Source organism: Thalassophryne amazonica, chromosome 12 (genome assembly GCF_902500255.1).
Source record: "Thalassophryne amazonica chromosome 12, fThaAma1.1, whole genome shotgun sequence".
NCBI lineage: Eukaryota > Metazoa > Chordata > Actinopteri > Batrachoidiformes > Batrachoididae > Thalassophryne > Thalassophryne amazonica.
Genome location: NC_047114.1, coordinates 99,041,935 through 99,069,371, shown reverse-complemented (window position 1 = coordinate 99,069,371; position 27,437 = coordinate 99,041,935). Strand labels below are relative to the sequence as shown.

General features: G+C 43.7%; 2 protein-coding genes across 4 annotated transcripts in view; both read right to left on the bottom strand.

Moving 5' to 3' along the window:
- LOC117522193 (gastrula zinc finger protein XlCGF57.1-like) overlaps positions 1-27,437 on the bottom strand; it is a 215,668-nt gene that overhangs the window by 128,449 nt on the left and 59,782 nt on the right. The gene's annotated exons all lie outside the window — the stretch shown is intronic.
- LOC117522183 (gastrula zinc finger protein XlCGF57.1-like) overlaps positions 1-27,437 on the bottom strand; it is an 89,544-nt gene that overhangs the window by 38,792 nt on the left and 23,315 nt on the right. The window contains exons 2-3 of one of the 3 annotated variants that reach the window (XM_034183580.1): positions 23,029-24,441; positions 21,879-22,860 (exon numbers count right to left, since the gene is read on the bottom strand). The exons of the other annotated variants lie outside the window; for them this stretch is intronic. Of the exons in view, the coding sequence (XP_034039471.1) occupies positions 22,592-22,860; positions 23,029-24,441 (1,682 nt within the window). The 3' untranslated portion in view covers positions 21,879-22,591. Of the gene's footprint in view, positions 1-21,878; positions 22,861-23,028; positions 24,442-27,437 lie in introns of those variants that run through there. 3 annotated transcript variants of the gene reach the window in all.

The following is a 27,437-nucleotide window of genomic DNA, read 5'->3' as shown; positions in this document are numbered from 1 at the left end:
TCAATTTTCTGATTTTAGTTTGCAGGGCCATTAGAGAGTAAGCTGAGACACATTATGTCCAAAACTGATTTATGGCCCTGTCAGCCAATCAGAATCGACTACGTCACTAAGCCCCGCCCTAACCCGCCCCTTATGACATCACAGCCAATCAGAATCGACGTCACTATGCCCCTAGCCCCCCGCCCCAAGCTCGCCCCTAACCCCACACCAAGCTCCACCTCGAAGTCCCGCCTCCAAGCCCTACCTCCCCTCCCACCCGGGTCTAATATTTTAATGTCCTTTTATTTAATGAATTAAAGAACGATTAAAAAATACCTAGATCTTTTTTGATGTATTAAAGAATTAACTAATTCTGAAATAATTCAACATAAATCAGTGTTCTAATATTTAATACCCCTTTATATTTTTTAATTCTTAAATTAAAGCGTGTCCTTTTATGGTTTTTAATCCTCAATTAAAGAAGGATTAAAAAATACCTGTATCTTTTACACAGTATGGGAGGTTTTCTTCAATTTACTGATTAAACACGAATATTTTTAATACCCCTTTAATATTTTTTAATTCTTAAATTAAAGCGTCTCCTTTTCTGTTATTTAATTCTTAAATTAAGAAGGATTAAAAATAACCGTCTCTCGGCTGTAACGGCTGAAGTCTTTGCAGCAAGAGAACCAAATACCCACGCATAGAACTCCTCACGGAAACATGACCCACGGCTGTAATACCTGTTGCAGATGCTAGGGGTGTGTGTGTGTGTGTGTGTGTGCGCGCGCATGTGTGTGTGGGTGTGTGTGTGTGACCTGTGCAGCGGGGGGTGGCACGCCGGATGGTCTTTTATAACATAGTAGAGGAAGCTTGAATCTTGGGTTGAAGCTTGAATGTTTTTATTACATCCGATTTCCTGATGACGGGGTCGTTCGCTGGGCTTGTTGAAGACGGAAAAACAAAGCTTCTCTTAGGTCACGATAGATGCAGTTTCTTTTAAGATATTACCCGGTCGATCAGGGGCTGCGGGACACCCGCTGATCGCTGATGCTGCCGAGGTGATGAAGGGGGAAAAAACAAAGTTTCTTCTCAGTCACATCCCCCTGTGGGAAGGAGTCACCGCTCATTTCCACTACGACCGGTGAAGAGTGAAGGCGCCTGGACCCCACGATGGGTATAAAATAGAATTAATTTGCGGTAAAAAATCCCCTGGTCCTGAAAAACCATGTTTAATTAAGTTTTCTTGTCTTCGAGCAGAGTGCGAAAACAACATCAGCTTTTGGGGTAAGTGATTTAAGTAATCTTTTTTTGATAGAAATGACTGTTTTTAAATGATGCACGCGGTCTGAAATGGTGTCTTTTTTTTTTTTTAGACAAAACCCACGCAGACACTCCAGAGTGTGTTCGGACCCGGCCTCGGTAATATATTTGAAATATTACAGAATATCTGCTTGCAAGGGTGCTGCTTTTTTTTTTTTTTTTTTTTTTTTTTTTAAATTCTAGAAATCAAGTCAGAGCCCCCTGAAGAAGTTCGAAGGCTGGAAGCCCCGACTTCACCACGCAGATGTAAGTACACCGACCGAAATTATATCACGTTTAAAACTCTGGAATAACCCGATTTTTTTCAGTTACAGCCCGTGGAGAAGCGGATCAGCGGCAGAGAACCGTAAAACGATCCACGGATTTACACGGTAAGGAGTCGGAGTTTATTTATTTATTTATTTTTAATATTTAATAACTAACGTTTTTCTCTTTTTTTCAGCACGCGCTGGAGGGAGACTGTCTATTTTCCACCGAGACACAAGGCTTGAAGATATTCTGATCTGGGATTAATCTCATCTCGCAACTTGTTGGAAAATGTGTATTCTGTTTTTTTTTTTTTTTTTTTTTATTCCGATGGAACGGAAGAATTCATTCGAAGAGGTATATTAATTGATTTTCTTGAGGTAGATTCATCCTGGTACAGTTTTTAAAAGATGGAAGGAGAGAATTCAGGCCGGGAAAATAACTTCGGACGGGTATTAGATTTAAACGCTTCAATAATCGACTCGTGTTCATTTAACACCGCTAAATGATGCTCTTAACAATTTGCGTTGAACGAGAATCGGAAGAAATTAACCCCTACATCATTTCTGCGATTAACACGATAAATACGACGGTCCAGTCTGATACTGAAGACCCCCCTGACCCCCCGCCTCCAGACGACTCCGGTCCCGCCACGTTGAACCAGGTACGTCTGACTCCTCTAAATAACGCCTTAAACCTTCTCGCGTGTGAAGTTAATCCTCACGTCCAATCCACGGTGGATGAATTAAATCAAATTCATAACGACGCGCGCGTTTTTTCACCTTTAAGAAGTCCCTCCCCGCGCAATGCGCGCGGAGAAGATATTTTAAACAGAGGTTGTTTAAGCCCGATAAACGTGGCAATCTCTGTTTTGATGGAAGGCGGGGATAATGCACGACCAGGGTCCAACCGACACTCTCCCATGACGGGCGGTGGGACTGCTAACGTCATCAGGAGACCGGCTTTTAACAATATCGAAATCAGGCAGCCTCTAAATTTACACCGCGTCGAAGAAATTCCTGACTACGCGGAATTTTATCGTAACGTCGTTGGGACTCTTCAGAACTCGGTCAAAAAGGCTTTAACACACGCCAGGGCCAGGGACTTTATCCAAATGGAGATTTGTGGGGACTCAGTCTACAACGAGGCCGCTTTGATCAGCTCATATAACGACGCGGGCGATGTGACGGGCTTCCAAATCTGCTAGAATGATGATACAATCGAATTCCAATGTTTATCTGACGAGTCTCTGGAATTATGGTCCAAGTCATCCGCAACCAGAACGGTGCAGGGAAACACAGAATAGATGACCTCCTCCATCACGAGGTTCTGAGGAAAAAATCCAAATGCCTTAATATCGTGTATAATCCTGACAACAGTTTATGTTTCGCAATAAACCTCGTTCAATTATTTAATCTCATCTTAATATGCAGGAGGCGGAAGCAGGCACGGGCAGGCGTTACAAATAGCGTCGATTAACGGCTGCTACACTGGTATCTTTTAGAGCAGGTAAATTTGAAAACGTTCTGGTTGTAAAATAGTGGTGTTTTTCAGACCTGAAGGGGAGAGAAAGCTGACAAAATTCCAAACAGGAATACCGACGCAGCAGAAAACTCTTTGTTTTTCTGTTAATAATCATTTTTACGGAATCACTGATATTTAAAGAGATTTTTGGGAGTGAGATATGTATGTAAGTTTTGCTTTGAGGGGTACAATAACCCTGCTTCCCATAATTGTCCGTCATATTGTAAAATTTGTGAATCCACACAGTGTTACGAGAAAATAACCCGGTATTTCTGCAGCGAATGTAACGCAAGAAGTGTCGGCTCAGCCCGCCTGTTACAGCCTGCATAAAACCAACCGAAGTATCGTCCTTTCCGCCGGTAAGTTTGTTAATGTGTGTGATAACAGAAAAAAAATGCCCTCGATGTAAACGCGAGTATTACATAGCATTTTCTAAAAACAGCGCTCCGCACATGTGTAAGCAGAAGAGGTATCATATATGCGGCGAGGCTCTCCACGGAGCTGAGCGGGGTCACCTCTGCTATATGACGCTGCTCAAAGCTGAAGATACGTTTTTTATGACTTTGAAACGTATGTCGATAACGGGGAACATGTGCCGTTTATGTCAGCGCTGTAACAAAGACGGGTGATTTTTGGAGCGCATGGGGGACAGACTGCGTAGCCCGCTTCTTTAAACATTTTAGAACGAGAAAATTCAAAGAATACGTGTTCATCGCTCACAACTCAAAAGGTTTTGACGGCTATCTGCTTCTAAAGTATTAGTCCAGCAGGGCGTAACCCCCGCTGTGATTATGACCGGAGTAAACTATTACTCATGACAGACGCCGCTTTTAAACAGAAATATCTAGATTCGTTATCTTTCCTTACAATGCGCTTATCTCAGATGCCTAAAGCCCTGGGAATCCGGCTGAAAGACGAAATCGTCCGCAAAGGTTACTTTCCGCACCTGTTCAGTTCAGAAAAAAATCTGAACTATATTGGACCGTACCCTGACTCTGCGGCTTACAGGGTCACAAATATGTCAGAGAGAGAAAGAGAGGAATTTAACGCGTGCTACGTGAGCAAAAAAAATGCAATTTTAGATTTTAAAGCCGAGGCCGTTATGTATTGTGATAACGATACAAAAATCCTGGCAGCAGCCTGCTCCAAATTATGGTTGAATTCATCGCTGAAACACGCGTGGATCCTTTAACTGCGTTACAATCGCCTCAGCGTGTATGAAAGTCTCGCTGCAAAAACGCTGGCGATCCCCTCCGCCGACAATTATAGAACGAAGCATAAAAAATATTCAGACATGGCCGTGCAGTGGTTAGAATGGGTTGCTGAGACGCAAAACATTGCCATCGATCACGCTCTAAACAGGGGCGAGAAAAAAATAGGGGGTTATTATGTTGATGGGGATGCTCAGATTGACGGTGCGGATAAAAGGTGGGAGTTTCTCAGGTGTTTTTACCGTGGGTGTGCAACGTGTTTTACACAGCACGAAATAAACCCTCTCACAAACACCTCATTTGGAGAGCTCCACGCAGCGTCAGAAAAAAATAGCCTTTCTGCGGGCTATGCCGGGCCTCACCCTCACCATGATTTGGGAGCATCAGTGGCTTGAAATGGGGCTGAGGGATGAGAGCGTTCGCCGTTTCCTCAGCCGCAGGGGGTTACCGCCGCCCCTCGAGCCTCGCGACGCTTTATACGGCGGTCGGACTTGCGCGTCCCGTCTGAGGTACACGGCTAAGCAAGATGAGAGGGTCTATTACGTTGACGTGACCTCGCTGTATCCTCACGTTAACGTAAATTTCACATATCCCACGGGGCATCCGGAAATTATCGAGAGAAATTTCCGAGACCCCAGGACTTATTCGGCCTCATCAAAGCCGTTGTGTATCTGCCTCTGGGGCTAAAATTCACCATCCTCCCACACAGAACTCCTCACGATAAACTGGTGTTTACTCTGTGTCGCACCTGCGCCGATGAAAATAATCAAGCGGGGAGCGTGCACACAGCCAGCAGCAGAGAGCTCTGTCGGGGGACGTGGGCGAGCCCGGAATTCCACAAAGCTCTGGATACATGCACATTGTAGCTAAGATTTTTGAAGTCTGGCATTTTGAGGAAAAAAGTGATAAAATCTTTGAGGGGTACATAAACACCTTCTTAAAACACAAGCAGGAAGCCTCCGGTTTCCCTCCCGAATTTGATAAAGACCACAAGAGCAGAGAAAAATATATCACGGACTACTGGGCTGAATCAGAAGATTTGTTTAGACCCAGAAAAAAATCAGTCACAATCCGGCAAAACGACAGATGGCTAAGATCTGCCTCAACTCCTTCTGGGGGAAATTCGCCCAGAGGTCAAATCTGACGCAGACCGCGCTCGTTAAAAACGCTGACGATCTGTTCAGGTATCTGTTTTCTGAAGAGTACGAGGTCACATATCTAACATTCCTCCAGCAGTCAGGTGCTATGGTTCAATGGAGATACGGCCCGCGGTACGTCAGCCGACCGGGTAAAGCCGTCAGGTATTTTCTCGCAGCGTTTACAATGGCGTACGCGCGTTTGACCTTGTACGGTTTTATGGAGGCTGTGGCAAATCCTGACAGGATCTGTATTATGATACCGATAGCCTGATTTACGTTTGTAGGCGGGGTGAAACGGTAATTATCTGGGGCAGCTCACCGATGAGTTGAACGGCGACGTCATCAGAGTTTTGCAGCAGCGGGGGCCTAAAAGTTACGCATATAAAACGTACGAGGTAAAACGGTCATGCGTGTGAAGGGGATCACTCAAACGCACGAGAGCTGTCAGGAAAATAAACTTTGACAGAGTCAAAGATCTGGTCGAGGGTTATATAAAAGACCCCGCCCTCGCAGCATCTATCAAAACACCGCAGCAGGGAATTAAACGTCATAAAAGCAGTTTCAGTTTGACAAACGCTGTCATTTCAAAAATCCTTCAGGGCGGTGTATGACAAGCGGCGTCTTTTAAGGACGGGGAAACCGAACCATTCGGATTTTGAAACATGTCTCGCTCGGGAAATACGGTGAGTTTGACCCCAGACTTCAGCCCCCATTCTCCTGTCTCATCGTTGGACCCGAGTGGTTCGAGGAAAGACTGTGTTTGTGAAAACATTGCTGGAAAATTGTAGCCACGCTATGAGACATGTTGCCTGACAACATTGTATGGCTGTATACGTCTGAACAACCTCTGTATTCTGAACTGAAGAATAAAAATATTAAATTTGTAAGAGGACTCCCTGACTCATTTCTGGACGAAAGCCTTTTCCCTGAAGGTCAGAGCCATCTGGTTATTTTGGACGATCTCATCTTTCAAGCAACGAATCATCCTGAAGTTGTAGAATTTTCACCCAGTACAGACATCACCGGAATATGAGCGTCATCATGATCACACAGAATGTGTTTCATAAAGGGAAATACGAGGTCTGTCAATAAAGTATAGGTCCTTTTTATTTTTTTTAAAAACTATATGGATTTCATTCATATGGTTTTTACGTCAGACATGCTTGAACCCTCGTGCGCATGCGTGAGTTTTTTCCACGCCTGTCGGTGACGTCATTCGTCTGTGAGCACTCCTTGTGGGAGGAGTTGTCCAGCCCCTCGTCAGAATTCCTTTGAGAAGTTGCTGAGAGACTGGCGCTTTGTTTGATCAAAATTTTTTCTAAACCTGTGAGACACATCGAAGTGGACACGGTTCGAAAAATTAAGCTGGTTTTCGGTGAAAATTTTAAACGGCTGATGAGAGATTTTGAGGTGATACTGTCGCTTTAAGGACTTCCCACGGTGCGAGACGTCGCGCAGCGGTCCCAGGCGACGTCGTCAGCCTGTTTCAAGCTGAAAACCTCCACATTTCAGGCTCTATTGATCCAGGACGTCGTGAGAGAACAGAGAAGTTTCAGAAGAAGTCGGTTTCAGCATTTTATCCGGATATTCCACGTTAAAGGAGATTTTTTTAATGAAAGACGTGCGGCGGGATTGCAGCGTCGGCTCGCAGCCGCCGCGATGCTCCGCCACATGAAAAACACCTCTGTTGGAAGCCTTAAGGACAAGTTGGAACATGTCCAGCTGTTAAACAATTTCTCATATACTCACTCCACTGAAAGCCATCCAAAAGCCGCCTGGATTTTACAAGTGGTTATCAACACGGAGGTGTTTTTCCTGTGCCGCCGCACCGCGCCGGCTGCGTCCCGACGCGCGGAACCGGTCCGCACATCTTTCATTAAAAAAAATCTCCTTTAACAGTGGAATATCCGGATAAAATGCTGAAACCGACTTCTTCTGAAACGTCTCTGTTCTCTCACGACGTCTCTGGATCAACAGAGCCTGAAATGTGGAGGTTTTCAGCTTGAAAACAGGCTGACGAAGGTGCCTGGGAGCGCTGCGCGATGTCTCGCTCTGTGGGAAGTCCTTAAGCGACAGTATCACCTCAAAATCTCTCATCAGCCGTTAAAATTTCACCAAAAAACCAGCTTAATTTTTCGAACCGTGTCCACTTCGATGTGTCTCACAGGTTTAGAAAAGATTTTGATCAAACAAAGCGCCAGTCTCTCAGCAACTTCTCAGACAAAGGAATTCAGACGAGGGGCTGGACGCATCCTCCCACAAGGAGTGCTCACAGGCGAATGACGTCACCGACAGGCGTGGAAAAACTCACGCATGCGCACGAGGGTTCAAGCATGTCTGACGTAAAAACATATGAATGAAATCCATAGTTTTGAAAAAAAATAAAAGGACCTATACTTTATTGACAGACCTCGTACAGTTGAACCATCAGTTGAATTGTAATTATATGGTGCTGTTTAAAAACCCCAGAGACAAGTTACAGATGAACATTCTGGCTCAGCAAATGTTTCCCGGGAGGAGAAAATTTCTTTTGGAGGCTCTTGACGATGCTACAAGCGTACCTTACGGGTACTTATTACTGGATTGCACGCAGGAGTGTCCAGATCAGTTCAGACTGAGATCTGGATTACTCCCGCACGAGTGGCCCGTGGTTTATTTACAGAAAGATAAACGGGTATGAGCTCTCTTTTAAAAAGGAACGCCCCCGCTCTTAAAGCGCTAATCAGAGCCGGGGCGAGGGAGGCGTCACCACAGCCTGAAGACCTGCAGGCCGGAGCTTCTGAAAACTTTATCCCAGATCGCTTTGAATACATTAAAGGGGAATATCGCCTTGAGCGACTCTCAATTCCGTGCCTTGAAAAAATGAAGAGTTTTACGTCTTCTGGCCGACAGAAAAAAACAATTACAAAAAGAAGCGCGGAGCGCTGATTCAGACGGGCGGCTTTCTCCTGCCTCTGCTCGCCGCGGCCCTGCCCGTTATAACGAGTCTAATAGTACCCAGAGGATAATGGCGTTCAAAGCAGCGCAAAAGATGTTTTTACTGACTCCTCAACAGATCTTCAAACTCGGGCATTCCATTCCGCCGAGCGGAAATAACAGACAAACGGTGGGAAAAATGATTTAGACTCGCGAATGCGGGCCGTGCTGGAGGAACGTACTCACTCCCCTTATGAAAAAATTAAAAAGTATGAGGCTCTGCTGCAGCGCTATTTAAGCCTGATTAAACAGGGGGAACTCGAATCACGCGTTTCACCCCCGCAACAGACTCGCGTCGCTAACCTGGAGGAGGAGGGGGTGGAGGAGGAGGAGGAGCTGGATGAGACTGTCACAGAGGTCCTGAAGAATATCCCCTCCAGAGAGCGTAGAAAACGCTGAATATATTATGAGGAATTGTCGGTGGGTGATACGTGCTGGAGTCCGTCGGGGGAATTTATTTACAGGGGGAAAGTCGTGGAGGGGGTCTCACGCCATAGATCCTTATGAAACATCTCGGATCCTCATTCAAGAAATCGAGCCCCCCTACAGGTTGGGTGAAGTTCCTCAATATTTTACAGGGAGCGGAACATTCCCGGTGGCGTGCGTATCAAACCCGCACGCCCGCAAGCAGTTTCAGAAGCTTAAAAAAGGACGGAGCAGCTCGCCGGATGAAACCCTTCTTTTGACCCAGTCGCCGGCCAGGAAGAAACTTAAAAAAAAAAAGACTTCCAACGTGGGAGGTTTCTCACCATAAAAGGAGGGTGTCGAATTAAAAACTGACTGGATATTATGATCAAGATTTTTGAAAATACACGCAGTCAGACACGTTTTTGTATCTTGTTACTAATAAAACACCGACTGAAACTCATCTCCGGCCTTCATCACTTTTATTCGGCATATGGTTTAAAAAACAACTTTCAGCACTTCTCTACTTAATAACAACGATGCAAAAAACGAAAAACTGAAAGGTATGATCGCGGGGGGTGCGTTTTCTACACATCCGGAAACATTTTTAACAAAAAAAAAAAAAAACACGAAAAAAAAAAATCAAAGGTTAAGGTCAACGCTTCTTTATACGCTTATAACAGGGTTTTAAAGCGTGCAAAGCGGAGAAAACTTAAAGGTATGATCGGGAGAGCGTTTTCTACACATTTGAAGCATTTTTCACAAAAAAACACAAAAAAAAAATCAAAGGTCAAAGGTCAACACTTCTTTCTACGCTTAATAACGGGGTTTTAAAGCGTGCAAACGCGATAAACATTACAGGTATGATCAGGAGAGCGTTTTCCTACACATCCAGAACATTTTCACAAAAAACCACACACAAAAAAAATCAAAGGTCAAAGGTTCTTTCTACGCTTAATAACGGGGTTTTAAATTATGCAAACGCGATAAAACTTAAAGGTATGATCGGGAGAGCGTTCTAAGACGGGGGTTATATTTTCACACGGAAAAACATAAAATAATAGAACGCCGGTTAACACAGGCCGTGACAATATTTAAACTCATGCAAAGGCCCTGCTAGCTGGTTACAGGCGGTATTGCACCTTTTCTTAAGGCAATAACGATATCTTTTCACAAAAATCAGAAACCAAATCATCGTTCGCGATAGTATTTTCTGTGTATAAAGACAGCACGTCCTGGTACGACTTCCCGGCGGCTCTGTTATACAGATAATACACGCAGTGTTGTCCGCATACGTCCGATAACTCATGCTGAAAGCTGTTTGTTGTGATACAGAATGTTTTTAACATCATGGGATGATTCTCCAGATATCGCAGGATGCTTTTAGGGTATATTCAAAGTTCGGGCTGAGGCCGAACGAGTCAAAAAATGTGGCTCGACCATTTTTTTTTTGTCCAATGGTGAGCACTAACCAGTGTTCCCCCCGGTAAATGTCTAGGGTGGGTGTTTACAATGAAATATACGGGAGGGTCCGGCTGATCCGAATAACTCGTCAGACGCGAAAACACCGGTGACAGGTCTCCTATTAAGCCCCTCATAACAGCGTCCAATTCCAGGGTGGTTCATCAGTAAAAATCCACAAGGACCTGTCGCTTGGAATAATCTCCAGGAGAGAATCGTAACACGCGTACACTATCAGCGTGGCGGTATGCGGCGTCGCGACTCTGAATCTCATCTCAAGTGGCAGGGTCCCTGTGGAGACGGGGCTCAGAGCGCTGCTGTTCTACTCCAGGTTTAAATTGAAGACGTACAGCGCATAACCGTGTGCAAAATTCTCCCGGTCTATACAGAGAGGCAGGTCCTTGAGGTGTCGCCCGGTTGCCGTGTAGAGATTGTAAAACTCCCTGACAGAGAGTCCGTTTGTAAATTCAGGCTGGAAAGCTTAGCCGGCAGCTGTGGCCCGTTTTGACTGAGTGCGAGGTACTCCAGGTCATAGTGTGCAAAATCAAACGGGGACAGATCTCTTCTCCCGCTGAATGCATTGTGATTCACCATACCCAGAACCACATATTTGGGGCATGGTTCCTAAAAACAGGTTCTCCTGGTTGCATATCCTGGAATGGCTGGGGATCACGTAAGTCTTAAACGTTGATTCGTGATAACGGGTACACGGCGTTCCCTTTCATGAGAGACCGCGGAGTGACCCAATCTCACTGCAGGGGATACGGAGACTTAACGAATAGGGACGCGCCCAGAATTTTCAGCCTGAAAGTGAAGGCCGCCAGCCCCATCAGGCAGAAAGCATCGCTGGCTTGAATTAATTTAACTTTTAGATCTACATTATTCAGAAGAAGCCTCTCGCAGAAAAATATGTCCGCGTGCAGCGGTCCCTGAACTTGAAATTCACGCGATTCGGCGCTAAAGCGCGCTCTGCTCACGAGGCCTTTATTCTGGCCCGCGTCATCCATGGCAGTCGAATTGTGCTGACCCGGGGTGTCTTTGTAAAACATTCCGCCCATGAACTGCGATTTCAATGAATGCGGGCGAAAAGTTCAGCAGCGTCTCAATCATCGCCCTGTACGGGTGCGTCGCGCTGGATTGGGAAATTAGCCGGTCACCCAGAGTCACGTCGACTTGAGAGAAAAATCATATTGAGAGGGTAATTTATTACCCCCACCGGGCGTCATTAGCCAGGTCAGTCCCTTCGGCGTTTGGAATTTTCAATCGCAGATAAAGCAGCGTATTATTGAGGTCTAAATACCTTCACTGTCTCCGGGGATAAAAAACTCGATAGGGCCCATGTCCGTCAGGGCTGATAACGGGCTGACCTCGACGTATTGGCTCTGCTCGATGGACACACTGGGTCCCGGGGACGGCGAATAAAGTCTAACTTGCTCATGGTGCATTCGGGTGCATTATTTCGCAAAAGAGACATTGTTTAAGAGAAAATATCCCCGGACAAACCGCCTCTTCTTATGCTTCCTTTTGAACTGTTTTGCTTTTTCCGGGGGTGTTTCGCTTTTTAACCGTTTTGATCCGTTTCCCCGGGGGGCGTTTCCGGGGCCCTTCTTGAGAGCCCGGATTCCCGGAACCCCCGCTGCTGCTCGGTTCCTGACTCCGTCCAGCCCTCTCAACAATCTCACTATGTATATGACACCGTGAACATTTCATCCGTTAAACTTTGTTCATATTTTTATCAAAAACTCCCTGAGCTTGGAGACCCTGACTATATCTCCGACCTATATTTAAACTTCATAGGCCTCCTGCGTAGGGTGGATGCCCCATACAATTTTGAAACACTCGACCTAGGTTTCGAGCGTTAACCTCATTCAGCTTCATCTTAATGCTTTTATGATAACTCTCGTTATAAGCCGTGAGTAAAGACGGCAAGACGTTGATGTATCTTCGTGTGTTTTTAGCAGTAAAATATCTCCACATTCTCATCTTTAGCGTGCGATTAAACCTCTTGACAACCGAGGCTTTCAGATCACTGGCCGTGGCAAAATGTTAGAATCTGGTGTTTTTTCATTAAATCTTTGAACGGTTTGTTTAACTCCTTCCCAGCATCAGTCTGCAGCTTCAGAGGCACCCCGCTGTGCTTAAGAGCGAGGCAAAGGCCCTGTGAGACTTTGCGCCCTTGCTTCGACTTCAGGGCTCTGGCATACACTTTTTTTGAGAAGATATCGATAATGGTCAGCAGGTACTTGTACCCGTCGTTAAAATCTGATAACCCCTGCATGTCGCATAAATCCACCTGAAATTGGTTAAGCGGGTTTGTGACAAATACTCTATTTCTTGGAAAATGCGTCCTGGCTGGTTTGTGTAATGTGTATGCATCTTCCCCCGACAGGAAATCTCTGATATGCTTCATACGAATTTTAGATCCAAGTTGATCGCGCAGAGCCCTGCGTAAACGCTCCGGTCCTCCAAAACTCCCCGGATTTGCCGGACTATAATACATAACCCTCATTAAATTCTCATCGCCCATCTTTTAAGGTGGATCTCTTCAGAATGATGAAGCGAATAGTCCTTTTTCATTTTTATATGTTTTAGCGAACATAAATATTAATCTTTTGTTTTAAATAGGCGCTCTTGGAAACGTAATACTTTTAAATTGAATTCCGATCCAGCACCTCGGACAGCGCTCACAGATGAGTGCGGGCCTTTAATATAGCTGCTCTTGGAGACGTTAAATTGAACTCTGAATCAGCACCGCGGAGAGCGCTCACAGATCAGCCTCGGCTTTTAATAAGACCGTGTTAAACCCCGCATAATTCATACGAGAACCTTTATTCTAACCAAACCTCGTTTGTATGACTCTGTCTTGCAATATGAAGCGCCTTGGGGCAACTGTTTGTTGTGATTTGCGCTATATAAATAAATTTAATTTGAAAACATTTCACCCTTTTTTCAACCATATTATTGGAAAGAACACTGACCGTCTAAGTTTTAGAATATATGCTTTATTACATTCATTAAGTCACACAGAGGAAAAAAGGAAGGAAAAAAAAGGAAGGAAAAAAAGGGAGGAAAAAAGTATACGTTCATGTTTATTAAACACGACATACATGAAGGAAAAAAGTATACGTTCACGTACAAAACTGGAAAACTGAGTAATACATCTCCACCGCATTTACGGTTTATTTCAGTATTCAGCTGTAAAGTGTAGGAAAAATCTCCCCTCATGGGCAGTTCCAGCTGTTTCACCCGGCACGCCATCACATCCACAAACAGAGTGTATAATGTAAGGACGTGCAGCGGATTACACCGTGTAAAATCGTCGGTGGGTCAAAACAGAGATTTTCAGTAATACGTGTACAGAGATTTTTCAGATGAATGGAGAGCCGCATTGTAGATATGTTCTGTCCAGACTCCGGGCTCGGGACGACGTCTGGTAACGTCGCAGACCCTCTCCATAACGCATGAAGGCGGGGTGTCTGGGCTCTCCAGCCTGCGAATGACGGTCCGCTCCAGCTTATACGAGAGTCCGAGTATAATATAAACTTCCCGCAGGCTTTGAAAGAGACTCATCACACAATTACCCATGACTGTAAACAATATAATGATGATATATAAAAAATTTAAAAAATGCAGGTTTTTTTTTCAGTTGTCGGGGTTATAGACGGCTACCATCCCCTCCAGGTCGAGATCAGCGTCTTCACCTAAACATGTGTACAGTTCGCTGATCTTTGCTTCAAAATTATCACTGTATTTCAGCTCAGTGAGGATGTTTTCTACCGCCCCCTGGACCCTCGCCACCGATGGGTTGAGGAAGCGCTGGGCTAGGAGTTTTACCACAGCCGGAATGAAGGTCGGTCTCCAGAGTCTCACCATTAATCTCTCAAAATGTCCGGTAAAGAAATATGTATTTAACGGCTCCAGGCACTCGTGCTGTCACTGGCTGGGGTGATCGATCTCACACCCATAACAGAGTTTTTGTCTAACTTTTGATCACAGCCAAAAGTAAGTGGGCCATGCCGACTTTCACCGTTTTCAGGAATTCCTCTGACAGGAACCCGCCTGACTGGTCTGACGCGTATTTCTCAGTCCAGCTCGAGGTCTTGTACCTCCCCCGGACTCGCGGCCCTCCGTGACAGCGGGAAGAGAGCCCACGCCTCCGGGCTAGAAAGCGCCCTGAGAAGGATGGATCTCCCCCCAGACCGGTTCGAGCTGAACTCCCCACGGGGTCTCGCACCCGCCGCGGGTCCGTGAAGCCTTCTGGCGCCGGTCCTGGTTCACGAGCGGCTTGGCAGATCTCGTCCAGGCCTGCCCCGGGGATGGCAGTTGCAAGTGATGTCATCGGCCGGTGCGATGGGGGAGGTTGAGGAGCTCATGCTGGTCTGCCGTCCGATGCTTTTTTTAAGTAGAGAAGCTTGAATCTTCGACTGGACTGGGTTGATTGACGCGAGGACGTTTCGCTTCAAATCGCAGAAGCTTCCTCAGCTAAAATTCTTGCTCTGGAAGTCTGACTTCTGTCTGACTCTTGTAGAGAAGAATAAAACAGAAGCCAACAAAAGCTGGAGTTTTAAACCTAACCAGACCCCTCCTACTGAGAGGAGGACTGCTATAGGCTAGTGACTAAACAATAGCTCTAATTAGCAACTATTGTGCTGTAGTTAGCACACCTAATGGCAGGACAGCTGTCCCTCTAATGATGGGATAGATGCCTTTCTGATGGCTCCCTTGATGATGTGAATGACTCACTACCATGAGCAAAAGACTGAAACTCCTTTGACCTGAGTACCCCATTGTAAACAGGGGATAAAGTGTGTCTCAGACCCCCTCCCCGGTTAAGGCTGGGTTTCAAACGTTTCACAAAGAATGCCTCCTTGACACCTCTCTCAAACCATTTCTTCTCTCTAATATTTTAACTTCCTTGTCCTCAACGTGTGGTTAGTGTCTCTGAGGTGGAGGTGAACAGCAGACTGAGGTCCACTGGCGCCCTCTCTGCGGTGCTGGTATAGCCTTTTGTGTAAAGGTTGCTTCGTTTCACCTATGTAGTGTTCGTTACAGTTTTCCTGACATCTGATAGAATACACTACATTGCTCTGTTTGTAACTAGGGATCTTTTTTTGTTTTAAGCAAAAAGACGCGCTAAGTTTTTTCGGACTTCGATCACATCCCTCCAGGCCAGACACCTTGTAAAAAGACCCGTAATCCTTTCGTTGCAGGTGTTGAACAGCTCTCAGCCGCGGCTGTGACGGATCTGACGCGGCCGCTGGCACTAACTCTCTCCAATTTGATTTCTCCCTCAGAGTCACCGTCAGGAGGTCCCCGCTGAAATATCACCCTATAGTGCGGCCCCTGGGGGCTGAGCCAGGTGAGTTGGAAGTGAGTTTTCCTCTTTTCCGGCATCTGATCTCCTGGAGGCTCAGGGTTGACCATGTCACGAATCATCGACCCTGCAGCCGTGGAAAACACTCCCCAGTCGGCGGAAGTAAGCGCCACCTGCGGGGTTCCTCGAGTGGCAGTCTCACACTCAGCCAGAGTGAAGAAACTTACTTGAGCGAAATACGTATCGAACGTGTAAGTTAAACGTTCGGGCCCCTCCAGGCCGTACGTCAAATCTTCCTCCGGTATCGGCTGACTCAAGCGGCTAACGTACATCCTCGCTTTTTTTGGAGCGAGTGAGCCCTCTGTCGTCATGGTGATGGTCACGGGCGTCTCGCAGATGTAACGGAGGATCGGAGTTCGTCTTGCCATGGTGAATGCTGCATGTCACTCTGTCATCGAAAAGGAGATTTTTAAACCCTGTCTTCGGTGCGCGGGGCTTAATTCAACGCCTCAGATGAATAAAAACACCATCCGGCGTGACTGAGAAGAAACTTTGTTTTTCCGCCTTCATCACCTCGGGCGGCATCAGCAATCAGTGGGTGTCCCGCAGCCCCTGATCGACCGAGTAATATCTTAAAAGAAACTGCATCTATCGTGACTAAGAATAAGCTTTGTTTTTCCGTCTTCAAACAAGCCCAGCGAATGATCCCGTCATCAGGAAATCGGATGTAATAAAACATTCAAGCTTCAACCAAAGATTCAAGCTTCTCTACTATGTTATAAAAGACCATCCGGCGTGACACCCCTGCTGCGCAGGTCACTCACACACACACACACACACACACACACACACCCACCCCTAGTGTCTGCAACGTGAGGAGCTCTATGCATGGGTATTTGACCGTCTTGCTGCAAAGACTTTCAGCTGTTACAGCTGAGAGACGGTTATTTTTAATCCTTCAATTTAAGAATTAAATAACAGAAAAGGAGACACTTTAATTTAAGAATTAAACAATATAAAAGGGGTATTAAAATATTCGTGTTTAATCAGTAAATTGAAGAAAACCTCCCATAATTGTGTAAAAGATACGGATATTTTTTAAATCCTTCTTTAACTGAGGAATTAAAAACCATAAAAGGACGCGCTTTAAGAATTAAAAAATATTAAAGGGGTATTAAATATTAAACACTGATTTATGTTTAATTATTTCAGAATTAGTTAATTCTTTAATTAAAACATTAAAAAAGATCTAGGTATTTTTTAATCGTTCTTTAATTCATGAAATAAAAGGACATTAAAATATTAGACCCGGGTGGGAGGGGAGGTAGGGCTTGGAGGCGGCGCTTGGGGCGGGGCTAGGGGCGGGACATAGTGACAGTCGATTCTGATCGGCTGTGACGTCATAAGGGGTGACGTTAAGGGCGGGGCTTATTGACAGTCAATTCTGATTGGCTGACAGGGCCATAAATCACTTTTTGACATAAGGTGTCTCAGCTTACTCTCTGCCATTGCTCTGGATTTTCACTATGTATGTGGCTACAATAAATAAGGGGTTAATGCACCATTTTTAAGAAGAATCACATTTATTTATTTAATTACACATTTCTTTCAGGTAGATAGCCCAAGGAATAAAATACGAGGTCTGTCAATAAAGTATAGGTCCTTTTTATTTTTTTCAAAAAACTATATGGATTTCATTCACATGTTTTTACGTCAGACATGCTTGAACCCTCGTGCGCATGCGTGAGTTTTTCCATGCCTGTCGGTGACGTCATTTGCCTGTGAGCACTCCTTGTGGGAGGAGTCGTCCAGCCCCTCGTCAGAATTCCTTTGTCTGAGAAGTTGCTGAGAGACTGGCGCTTTGTTTGATCACAATTTTTTTCTAAACCTGTGAGACACATCGAAGTGGACACGGGTCGAAAAATTAAGCTGGTTTTCCGTGAAAATTTTAACGGCTGATGAGAGATTTTGAGGTGATACTGTCGCTTTAAGGACTTCCCACGGTGCGAGACGTCGCGCAGCGCTCTCAGGCGCCGTCGTCAGCCTGTTTCAAGCTGAAAACCTCCACATTTCAGGCTCTATTGATCCAGGACGTCGTGAAAGAACAGAGAAGTTTCAGAAGAAGTCGGTTTCAGCATTTTATCCGGATATTCCACTGTTAAAGGAGATTTTTTTTAATGAAAGATGTGCGGGCAGATTGCAGCGTCAGCTCACAGCCGCTGCGACGCTCCGCCACAGGAAAAACACCTCTGTTGGAAGCCTTAAGGACAAGTTGGAACATGTCCAGCTGTTAAACAATTTCTCATATACTCACTCCACTGAAAGCCATCAAAAGCCGCCTGGATTTTACAAATGGTTATCAACACGGAGGTGTTTTTCCTGCGCCGGCTGCGTCCTGACGCGCGGACCCGTCTGCACGCCTTTCATTAAAAAAAAAAAAATCTCCTTTAACAGTGGAATATCCGGATAAAATGCTGAAACCGACTTCTTCTGAAACTTCTCTGTTCTCTCACGACGTCCTGGATCAATAGAGCCTGAAATGTGGAGGTTTTCAGCTTGAAACAGGCTGACGACGGCGCCTGAGAGCGCTACGTGAAGTCCAGCTCCGTGGGAAGTCCTTAAAGCGACAGTATCACCTCAAAATCTCTCATCAGCCGTTAAAAGTTTCACTGAAAACCAGCTTAATTTTTCGAACCGTATCCACTTCGATGTGTCTCACAGGTTTAGAAAAAATTTTGATCAAACAAAGCGCCAGTCATTCAGCAACTTCTCAGACAAAGGAATTCCGACGAGGGGCTGGACGACTCCTCCCACAAGGAGTGCTCACAGGCGAATGACGTCACCGACAGGCGTGGAAAAACTCACGCATGCGCACGAGGGTTCAAGCATGTCTGACGTAAAAACATATGAATGAAATCCATATAGTTTTTGAAAAAAATAAAAAGGACCTATACTTTATTGACAGACCTCGTATAACAGTCTACCAGTAAGTTGCCATTTTCAGAACTAAAATGGCAAAATTTTTATGAGTCCCTTTATAACCAAAAAGGGATAAAAAAAAAAAAAATGGTGCAGATGATGCCAGAGTACATCATAAAATCATAAATATGAGTAAAAAAAAAAATAAAAAAAACTGCAAATGGTTATAAATAAATCCATATATTGATAAAAGGATTTTTATCCACCAAATGAAAGCAGAAAATGTCAGCCCCAGCGTTTTCTGGTAATTACCACGCTTTTCACGGGAGCCGCAAACAAGGGGTTAATTCATCTTTTAAAAAGTATATTCCACGAGTACAACCTCAATATTCTATTAGTGCACATCTCAAGGAACAAATTGATACTCATTTTGTCTTGTTCTAAATTTATGCAAGGTACCCCAAAATTAAGGTCCCTGAACCGCAGCACTAATTCGAGAGGACTGATGCAGCAGTGCAACAATAAGGATGCCAGCTGCCATTAAATACCATAGAAGAAAAGAGGGGTAAGTCTGATTTCTTCACAGGTACACGGTTTGAGAGTTGCTCATTCCGTTTCAAAATAAAGCCATAATGGTAAATGGACTGCATTTATGTTCCATCTGCATTAGACGCTCAAAGCGCTTTACACATCAATGCCTCACATTCACCCCGATGTGAGGCTGCTGCCATACAAGGCGCCCACTACACACCGGGAGCAACCAGGGGATTAAGGACCTTGTCCAAGGGCCCTTAGTAATTTTCCAGGTCAGGCTGGGATTTGAACCCAGGATCCTCTGGTCCAAAGCCCAGCACTTAACTACTAATAATCCAGCCATAATGTGTGTGTATATATATATATATATATATATATATATATACATACACAAACTCAACAAAAATATAAACGCAACACTTTTGGTTTTGCTCCCATTTTGTATGAGATGAACTCAAAGATCTAAAACTTTTTCCACATACACAATATCACCATTTCCCTCAAATATCGTTCCCAAACCAGTCTACATCTGTGATAGTGAGCACTTCTCCTTTGCTGAGATAATCCATCCCACCTCACAGGTGTGCCATATCAAGATGCTGATTAGACACCATGATTAGTGCACAAGTGTGCCTTAGACTGCCCACAATAAAAGGCCACTCTGAAAGGTGCAGTTTTGTTTTATTGGGGGGGGGGTACCAGTCAGTATCTGGTGTGACCACCATTTGCCTCATGCAGTGCAACACATCTCCTTCGCATAGAGTTGATCAGGTTGTCAATTGTGGCCTGTGGAATGTTGGTCCACTCCTCTTCAATGGCTGTGTGAAGTTGCTGGATATTGGCAGGAACTGGTAGACGCTGTCGTATACGCCGGTCCAGAGCATCCCAAACATGCTCAATGGGTGACATGTCCGGTGAGTATGCCGGCCATGCAAGAACTGGAACATTTTCAGCTTCCAAGAATTGTGTACAGATCCTTGCAACATGGGGCCGTGCATTATCCTGCTGCAACATGAGGTGATGTTCTTGGATGTATGGCACAACAATGGGCCTCAGGATCTCATCACGGTATCTCTGTGCATTCAAAATGCCATCAATAAAATGCACCTGTGTTCTTCGTCCATAACAGACACCTGCCCATACCATAACCCCACCGCCACCATGGGCCACTCGATCCACAACATTGACATCAGAAAACCGCTCACCCACACGACGCCACACACGCTGTCTGCCATCTGCCCTGGACAGTGTGAACCGGGATTCATCCGTGAAGAGAACACCTCTCCAACGTGCCAAACGCCAGCGAATGTGAGCATTTGCCCACTCAAGTCGGTTACGACAACGAACTGGAGTCAAGTCGAGACCCCGATGAGGACGACGAGCATGCAGATGAGCTTCCCTGAGACGGTTTCTGACAGTTTGTGCAGAAATTCTTTGGTTATGCAAACCGATTGTTTCAGCAGCTGTCCGAGTGGCTGGTCTCAGACGATCTTGGAGGGGAACATGCTGGATGTGGAGGTCCTGGGCTGGTGTGGTTACACGTGGTCTGCGGTTATGAGGCTGGTTGGATGTACTGCCAAATTATCTGAAACGCCTTTGGAGACGGCTTATGGTAGAGAAATGAACATTCAATACACGAGCAACAGCTCTGGTTGACATTCCTGCTGTCAGCATGCCAATTGCACGCTCCCTCAAATCTTACGACATCTGTGGCATTGTGCTGTGTGATAAAACTGCACCTTTCAGAGTGGCCTTTTATTGTGGGCAGTCTAAGGCACACCTGTGCACTAATCATGGTGTCTATTCAGCATCTTGGTATGGCACACCTGTGAGGTGGGATGGATTATCTCAGCAAAGGAGAAGTGCTCACTATCAGATTTAGACTGGTTTGTGAACAATATTTGAGGGAAATGGTGATATTGTGTATGTGGAAAAAGTTTTAGATCTTTGAGTTCATCTCATACAAAATGGGAGCAAAACCAAAAGTGTTGTGTTTATATTTTGTTGAGTGTATACACACACACACACACACACACACACACACACACACACACACACACACACACACACACACACACACACACACACACACACACAGAGAGTGGTGGGCACAGCTAACCAAAAAGGTAGCTTCGATAACCACTAATCAGCTAACTGAAAAGTTAACTTTTATCATGCTAAACCGATAAACCACTAAAAAAAATTTTTTACGGAAGATACAGCTAACCGATAACTTTCAGTATTGTCTCCAGTACACTCAGCTACTGACAGGCTGGTTTTGAGTTTAAATACCGCCTATGCTTCTGATTAGAATCAAAGACGATCACAAACCCAACACAACCAACAAACCAACGCTTCAGTCTTTGTGCGCCCTGCCCACTGCTGTAAGGAAGAATCATTTCCATTCACAGGATACAGCGGTTCAGCCGTGAGGCCAAAGTCCTCAAAAGGAAAAAGGTTTGACTTATGGTTTTCATTTCTAACCCAAATTAATCTGGACAGTTGAACTGCATTAATGTCAAGTCTGTCATTTGTACAAAGTGAAAATATAACACATATCTTTTCATTTTAAAATAATGCAGTTATTGTGGTTTTGAACATTAACACACACAGATGACAAACTGCATTATGGGGAAACTGAGCCTCATTTTCAATTCAATTTATTCACTTAGTGCCAAATCGCAACAGTTGCCTCAAGGCACTTCACACAAAACAATTCAGAAAACAAAATAAAATGAATTAAAAGATTAACAAGCATAGTAAAAGAGCAAAAAAAGTAAAAAGCATAGTAACATACCATCCATCCATTTTCTTCCGCTTTATCCGGAGTCTGGTCATGGGGGCAGCAGCTCAAGCAAAGCCGCCCAGACCTCCCATACTATAGTAACATACCAGTATCTAATATGCCATCCAAAAGATGGGTCAAGATGCGTATTGTGAATTACGCCCGGTTCTATCACACGGTTGTTGCTGCCTTGCTGAATCACAACTTGAACAGAATCTTCAGTTTTGCAAATGCTTTTTTTTTTTTTAAATGAAAAAAAAAAAATTTGATATTTTACAAATACACATTTATTTGTAAAAACCAACGCACATTAAGTTTTGTGTTGGTTAAATGAATCAACCAATCAGTGATCACAGGCTAAGATCTTTAAATCATTCATGAACAGCAGATGGTTCATGATTTTTTTATGTTTCCATCCTCTGCCTTTATTTAAGTCATACCCCACGTCAATACTCCTTCCGTATCTTGCTAAGTAGGCCTATGGTAAGACAGAATAAAATGGTGGCGAGAGATGTCTCCCTAGAATATCCCCCTCTGCACTTGTGCGTCTGGGATTATTATTTGCCCCCTCGTGTGGTTTAGGGTGATGGTGGTGTTCCACTTGTTCATTGGGAAAGATTTTATTTCCTCACTGATGTTGTAGAGTTCTAAGCACCTTATTATCCATAAGTGCAGCACACTGTCAAATGCCTTTTTGTAATCAATCCAAGCCATCCAAAGGTTTCTCTTCCTTTTTTGCAGCCCTCCATGATGGCATTATTTATCAATTACTGAGTTAGTTTTTAAGCTGTCCTGTATGAATTCTCATGTGTCTGATCACATTGCTCTTTTGTACAAATCTTTTGCCACACTCAGAACAAGTAAATGGTTTCTGTCCCGTGTGAATTATCATGTGTATGAGAAGGCTGTTTTTCTGTCCAAATGTTTTACCACACTCAGAACAAGGAAATGGTTTGTGTCCTGTGTGAATTCTCATGTGTGTGAACAGACTGTTTTTATGTCCAAATGCTTGACCACACTCAGAACAGCTAAATGGTTTCTGTCCTGTATGACTTCTTATGTGTGTAATCAAATGGCTCTTTTGTCCAAATCTTTTGTCACACTCAGAACAGCTAAATGGTTTCTGCCCTGTGTGATTTCTCATGTGTATGGTCAGGCTGTTTTTATGTCCAAACGTTTTACCACACACAGAACAGCTAAATGGTTTTTGTCCTGTGTGAATTCTCATATGTATGATCAGACTGTTCTTGTATCCAAATCTTTTACCACACTCAGAACAGCTAAATGGTTTCTGTCTTGTATGAATTCTCATATGTGTGATGAGATTGGACTGAAGTCCAAATCTTTTACCACACTCAGAACAGCTAAATGGTTTCTGTCCTGTGTGAATTATCATGTGTGTCATCAGATTGCCCCTTTGTCGAAATCCTTTACCACACTCAGCACAAGTAAACGGTTTTTGTCCTGTGTGAATTCTGGAATGTTTGATCAGACTGCTCTTATCTCCAAATCTTTTACCACACTCAGCACAGCTAAATGGTTTCTGTCCTGTATGACATCTCATATGGGTCATCAAATGGCTCTTATATCCAAATTGTTTACCACACTCAGAACAGCTAAATGGTTTCTGGCCAGTATGAATTCTTCTGTGTGTGACCAGACTGTTCTTTTGTCCAAATCTTTTTCCACACTCAGAACAGCTAAATGGTTTCTGGCCAGTATGACTTCTCATGTGTATGACCAGACTGTTCTTTTGTCCAAATCTTTTTCCACACTCAGAACAGCTAAATGGTTTCTGGCCAGTATGAATTCTCATGTGTGTGACCAGATTACTCTTTTGTCCAAATCTTTTTCCACACTCAGAACAGCTAAATGGCTTTTGGCCAGTATGAATTCTCATGTGTGTGATCTGACTGCTCTTTCTTCCAAATGTTTTTCCACACTCAGAACAGCTAAATGGTTTCTGCCCTGTATTAATTCTAATGGGTGTAATCACATTACCTTTTTTTTCAAAACTTTCACCACACTCTGGACAGTTAAATGTTTTTTCACTTCTTTGCCTTCTGTTTTCTATCTTTAAATAGTTTATGTGATCACATGTTTTTCCATTTTCAGAGCCGTCACACTTTTTCTTAATCATGTTGCACCTGCTATGACTAACAGAGACACTGCTGTTTTTCAGACTGTTAAAGGCTGAACCAAGTTTTGTAGTCTGCTTCCATTTGTATCTATCAACTTCAAAGCAATCTGAACTTCTTCCATTGGTATCTGGCGGTAAAAGACTGCATGAACCTGACTGTGGTCCTCCATCGTCCTCTCCACCTGCTTGTGCCATCAGTGTTCTGAGTACAGGTGAGCTGCTGGCTACAGGCTCAGCCTCTGTGCTCTCATCACTTTGGCTTTGATGAACCTCTGATGACTGTGGGTTTTCATCATTGTCACTCTTCACAGCACTAAAAGGGCACTTTGTGATATCGGCCTCCTCCGGCTGGTGAAGCTGTTGTACCTGTGGACTTATCCAGAGTTTCTCTTGTTCCTCTTTAATGTCCTCCTGGTCAACACTCAGGTTTCCTTCCTGCTGTTCAGGGAGAATTTCTTCTTTCATCACCAACAAAGTCTGCATGTCTGCAAAGGAGGAATTAAATTGATAGCATTTAGAATAACATTCATTAAAATAAAGCAGAGTGGTGAGTGTGACATGACTCCACTAAGTTGTTGCACTGATGGAAGTGATAGTTTGGAGATATACATCACAGGTGATTGTTGTATATTTTACATAATCTTCAACTGTAAACAGACATTTCATTTACTTTCCACAAAAGCATGTGATAACAACCACTGTGACATTTGCATGTGAATTTCTGTGGTTCACACTCAAAGTAACTTCGAACACAATCTTACCTCTGACCTGTCCTCTCTGAATCATCACAACCATATTATTTTAAATCTGTAATCATTTCTGTAATCAATTCTTAACTTTTTTTTTTTACATTTGCATTTTTCATAATGTCCCAACTTTTCCATATAATGTCCCAGCTTTCAGATGGTGATACAACAGATTTTTTTTAATTATTTTTTTTTTTTTTAAGAGTGGGCACTGATTTGAGCCCAGAGAGCCTGCTGCTGTATCTTTGACGTCACACGGAGATTCACGTTTCAGCTGATTTAGGCATCACGCAGGGATGGCAAAAATAAATAAATAATTTTTTTCTTAAGTCATGATTTTTGAAAATGTAAATAAACTTTTACTGATTTAAATCAACATTTACCATTTTTATTCATTTCTTCTTCTAAATCGCCAGGGTTAATATGGAGTGACTTGGGCCAAGTTTGCTGTGATTTGGCGCTTTATACATAACATACTTATACATGAATTGAAATGTAATTAAATATTGAAGTGTATGTCTGTGTTGATATGTAGTGTGTTGTGAATTTGTGTATATGTTGTTATGACTGTTATAATTGTTGGACTCATTCTAGCAGGGGTGGGCGTTGATAAGCTTTGCTTCTGCCCACACCCTTTCGGACTCACAGGCTTGTTTATATAACATTCATATTATTGGTATGTTTCTGTTCTTTCGGATTTGTGTGTGTGTCGAATAAATCCATTCATTCATTCATTCATAAATGAGTTGATACAAATAGTATCATTAGTTCTAATCTTTATTATGTCTCCCAAGGATGTAATAAAACCATCTGCATTTATTTGTCTGTCTGCAAGATTACACTAAAACTACTGCACAGACTTTGACAAAATTTTACAAATTATCAGGTCATGGAAGACTCCATTAAATTTTGGAGGTGATCCAGAGCCGAATTCTGGATTAGGTTTCACTTTATATAGGCTTTACAGGATTTTGTCAAAAGTACTAAACAGATTCTCACCAAAGTTGTACCACAGATACATATCAGGCCATGGAAGATGCCATTAGATTTTGGAGCTGATCCAGATCTGGACTCTGGATCAAGATTTCACTTCATATAGGCTTTGAAGGATTACGCCGAAACTACTTCAAAGATTCTTACCACTTGTGCACGACAGATCCATATTAGGGCATGGAAGACTCCATTAAATTTTTGAGGTAATCTGGATCTGGATTGTGGATGCAGATTTCACTTCATATGGACTTTGAAGGATTACATCGAAAGTACTTCACATATTCTCACCATATTTGCACCACAGATAGATACTGGGGCATGGAAGACTCCACTGAATTTTAGAAGTGATCTGGATCTGGATCCAGATTCTGGACCAAGTTTCACTTTATAATCTTAAAAAAAAGTAATGTCAAAACTACTTCACAGATTCTCACCAAATTTGCACCACAGATACAGTTGTATACAAATGTTTGGGCCCCCCTGATAATTTTCATGATTTTCCTTTATAAATCATTGGTTGTCTGGATCAGAAATTTCAGTTAAATATATCATATAGCAGACAAACACACTGATATTTGAGAAGTGAAATTAAGTTTCTAGTATTTACAGAACGTGTGCAATAATTATTTTAACAAAATTAGACAGGTGCATGAATTTTGGCACCCTCGTCATCTTATTGATTTGAATACATTTAGCACTAATTATTGAAACACAAAATTGGTTTGGTAAGCTCACTGACCCTTGACCTACTTACACAGGTGAATCCAATCATGAGAAAGGGTATTTAAGGTGGCCGTTTGAAAATGTTTCCCATCTTTGCATCTCTTCTAATGAGTGGCAACATGGGAGCATCTAAACAACTCTCAAATAACCTGAAAACAAAGACTGTTCAACATCATGGTTTAGGGGAAGGATACAAAAAGCTATCTCAGAGATTTCAGCTGTCAGTTTCCACTGTGACGAACATAGTGAGGAAATGGAAGACCACAGGAACAGTATTAGTTAAGGGCTGAAGTGGCAGGCCAAGAAAAATCTCAGATAAGCTGAAGCGAAGGATGGTGAGAACAGTCATAGTCAACCCACAGACCTGCTCCAAAGACCTACAACATGATCTTGCTGCAGATAGTGTCTCTGTGCTTTGCTCAACTATACAGCGCACTTTCCACAAAGAGATGCTGTATGATGCTGTAATGCAGAGGAAGCCTTTTCTGCGTACGTGCCACAAACAGAGTCGCTTGAGGTATGCTAAAGCACATTTGAACAAGCCAGCTTCATTTTGGAACAAGGTGCTGTGGACTGATGAAACTAAAATTGAGTTATTTGGACATAAGGGGTGGTGTGCATGGGTGAAACTGAAGACAGCATTCCAAGAAAAACACTTGCTACCTAAAGTGAAATTTGGCAGTGGTTCCATCATGCTGTGTGGCCAGTGCAGGTACTGGGAATCTTGTTAAAGCTGAGGGTCACATAGATTCCAGTCAGTATCAGCAGATTCTTGAGAACAATGTTCATGAATCAGTGACAAAGTTGAAGTTGCACCAGGGCTGGATCTTTCAACAAGACAACAACCCTAAACACTGTTCAAAATCTACTAAGGCATTCATGCAGAGGAACAAGTACAATGTTCTAGAATGGCCATGTCAGTCCCCAGACCTGAATATTATTGAAAATCTGTGGTGTGATTTTAAGCGGGCTGTCCATGCTCAGAAACCAACAAACCTGAGACGTTTTGTAAAGACGAA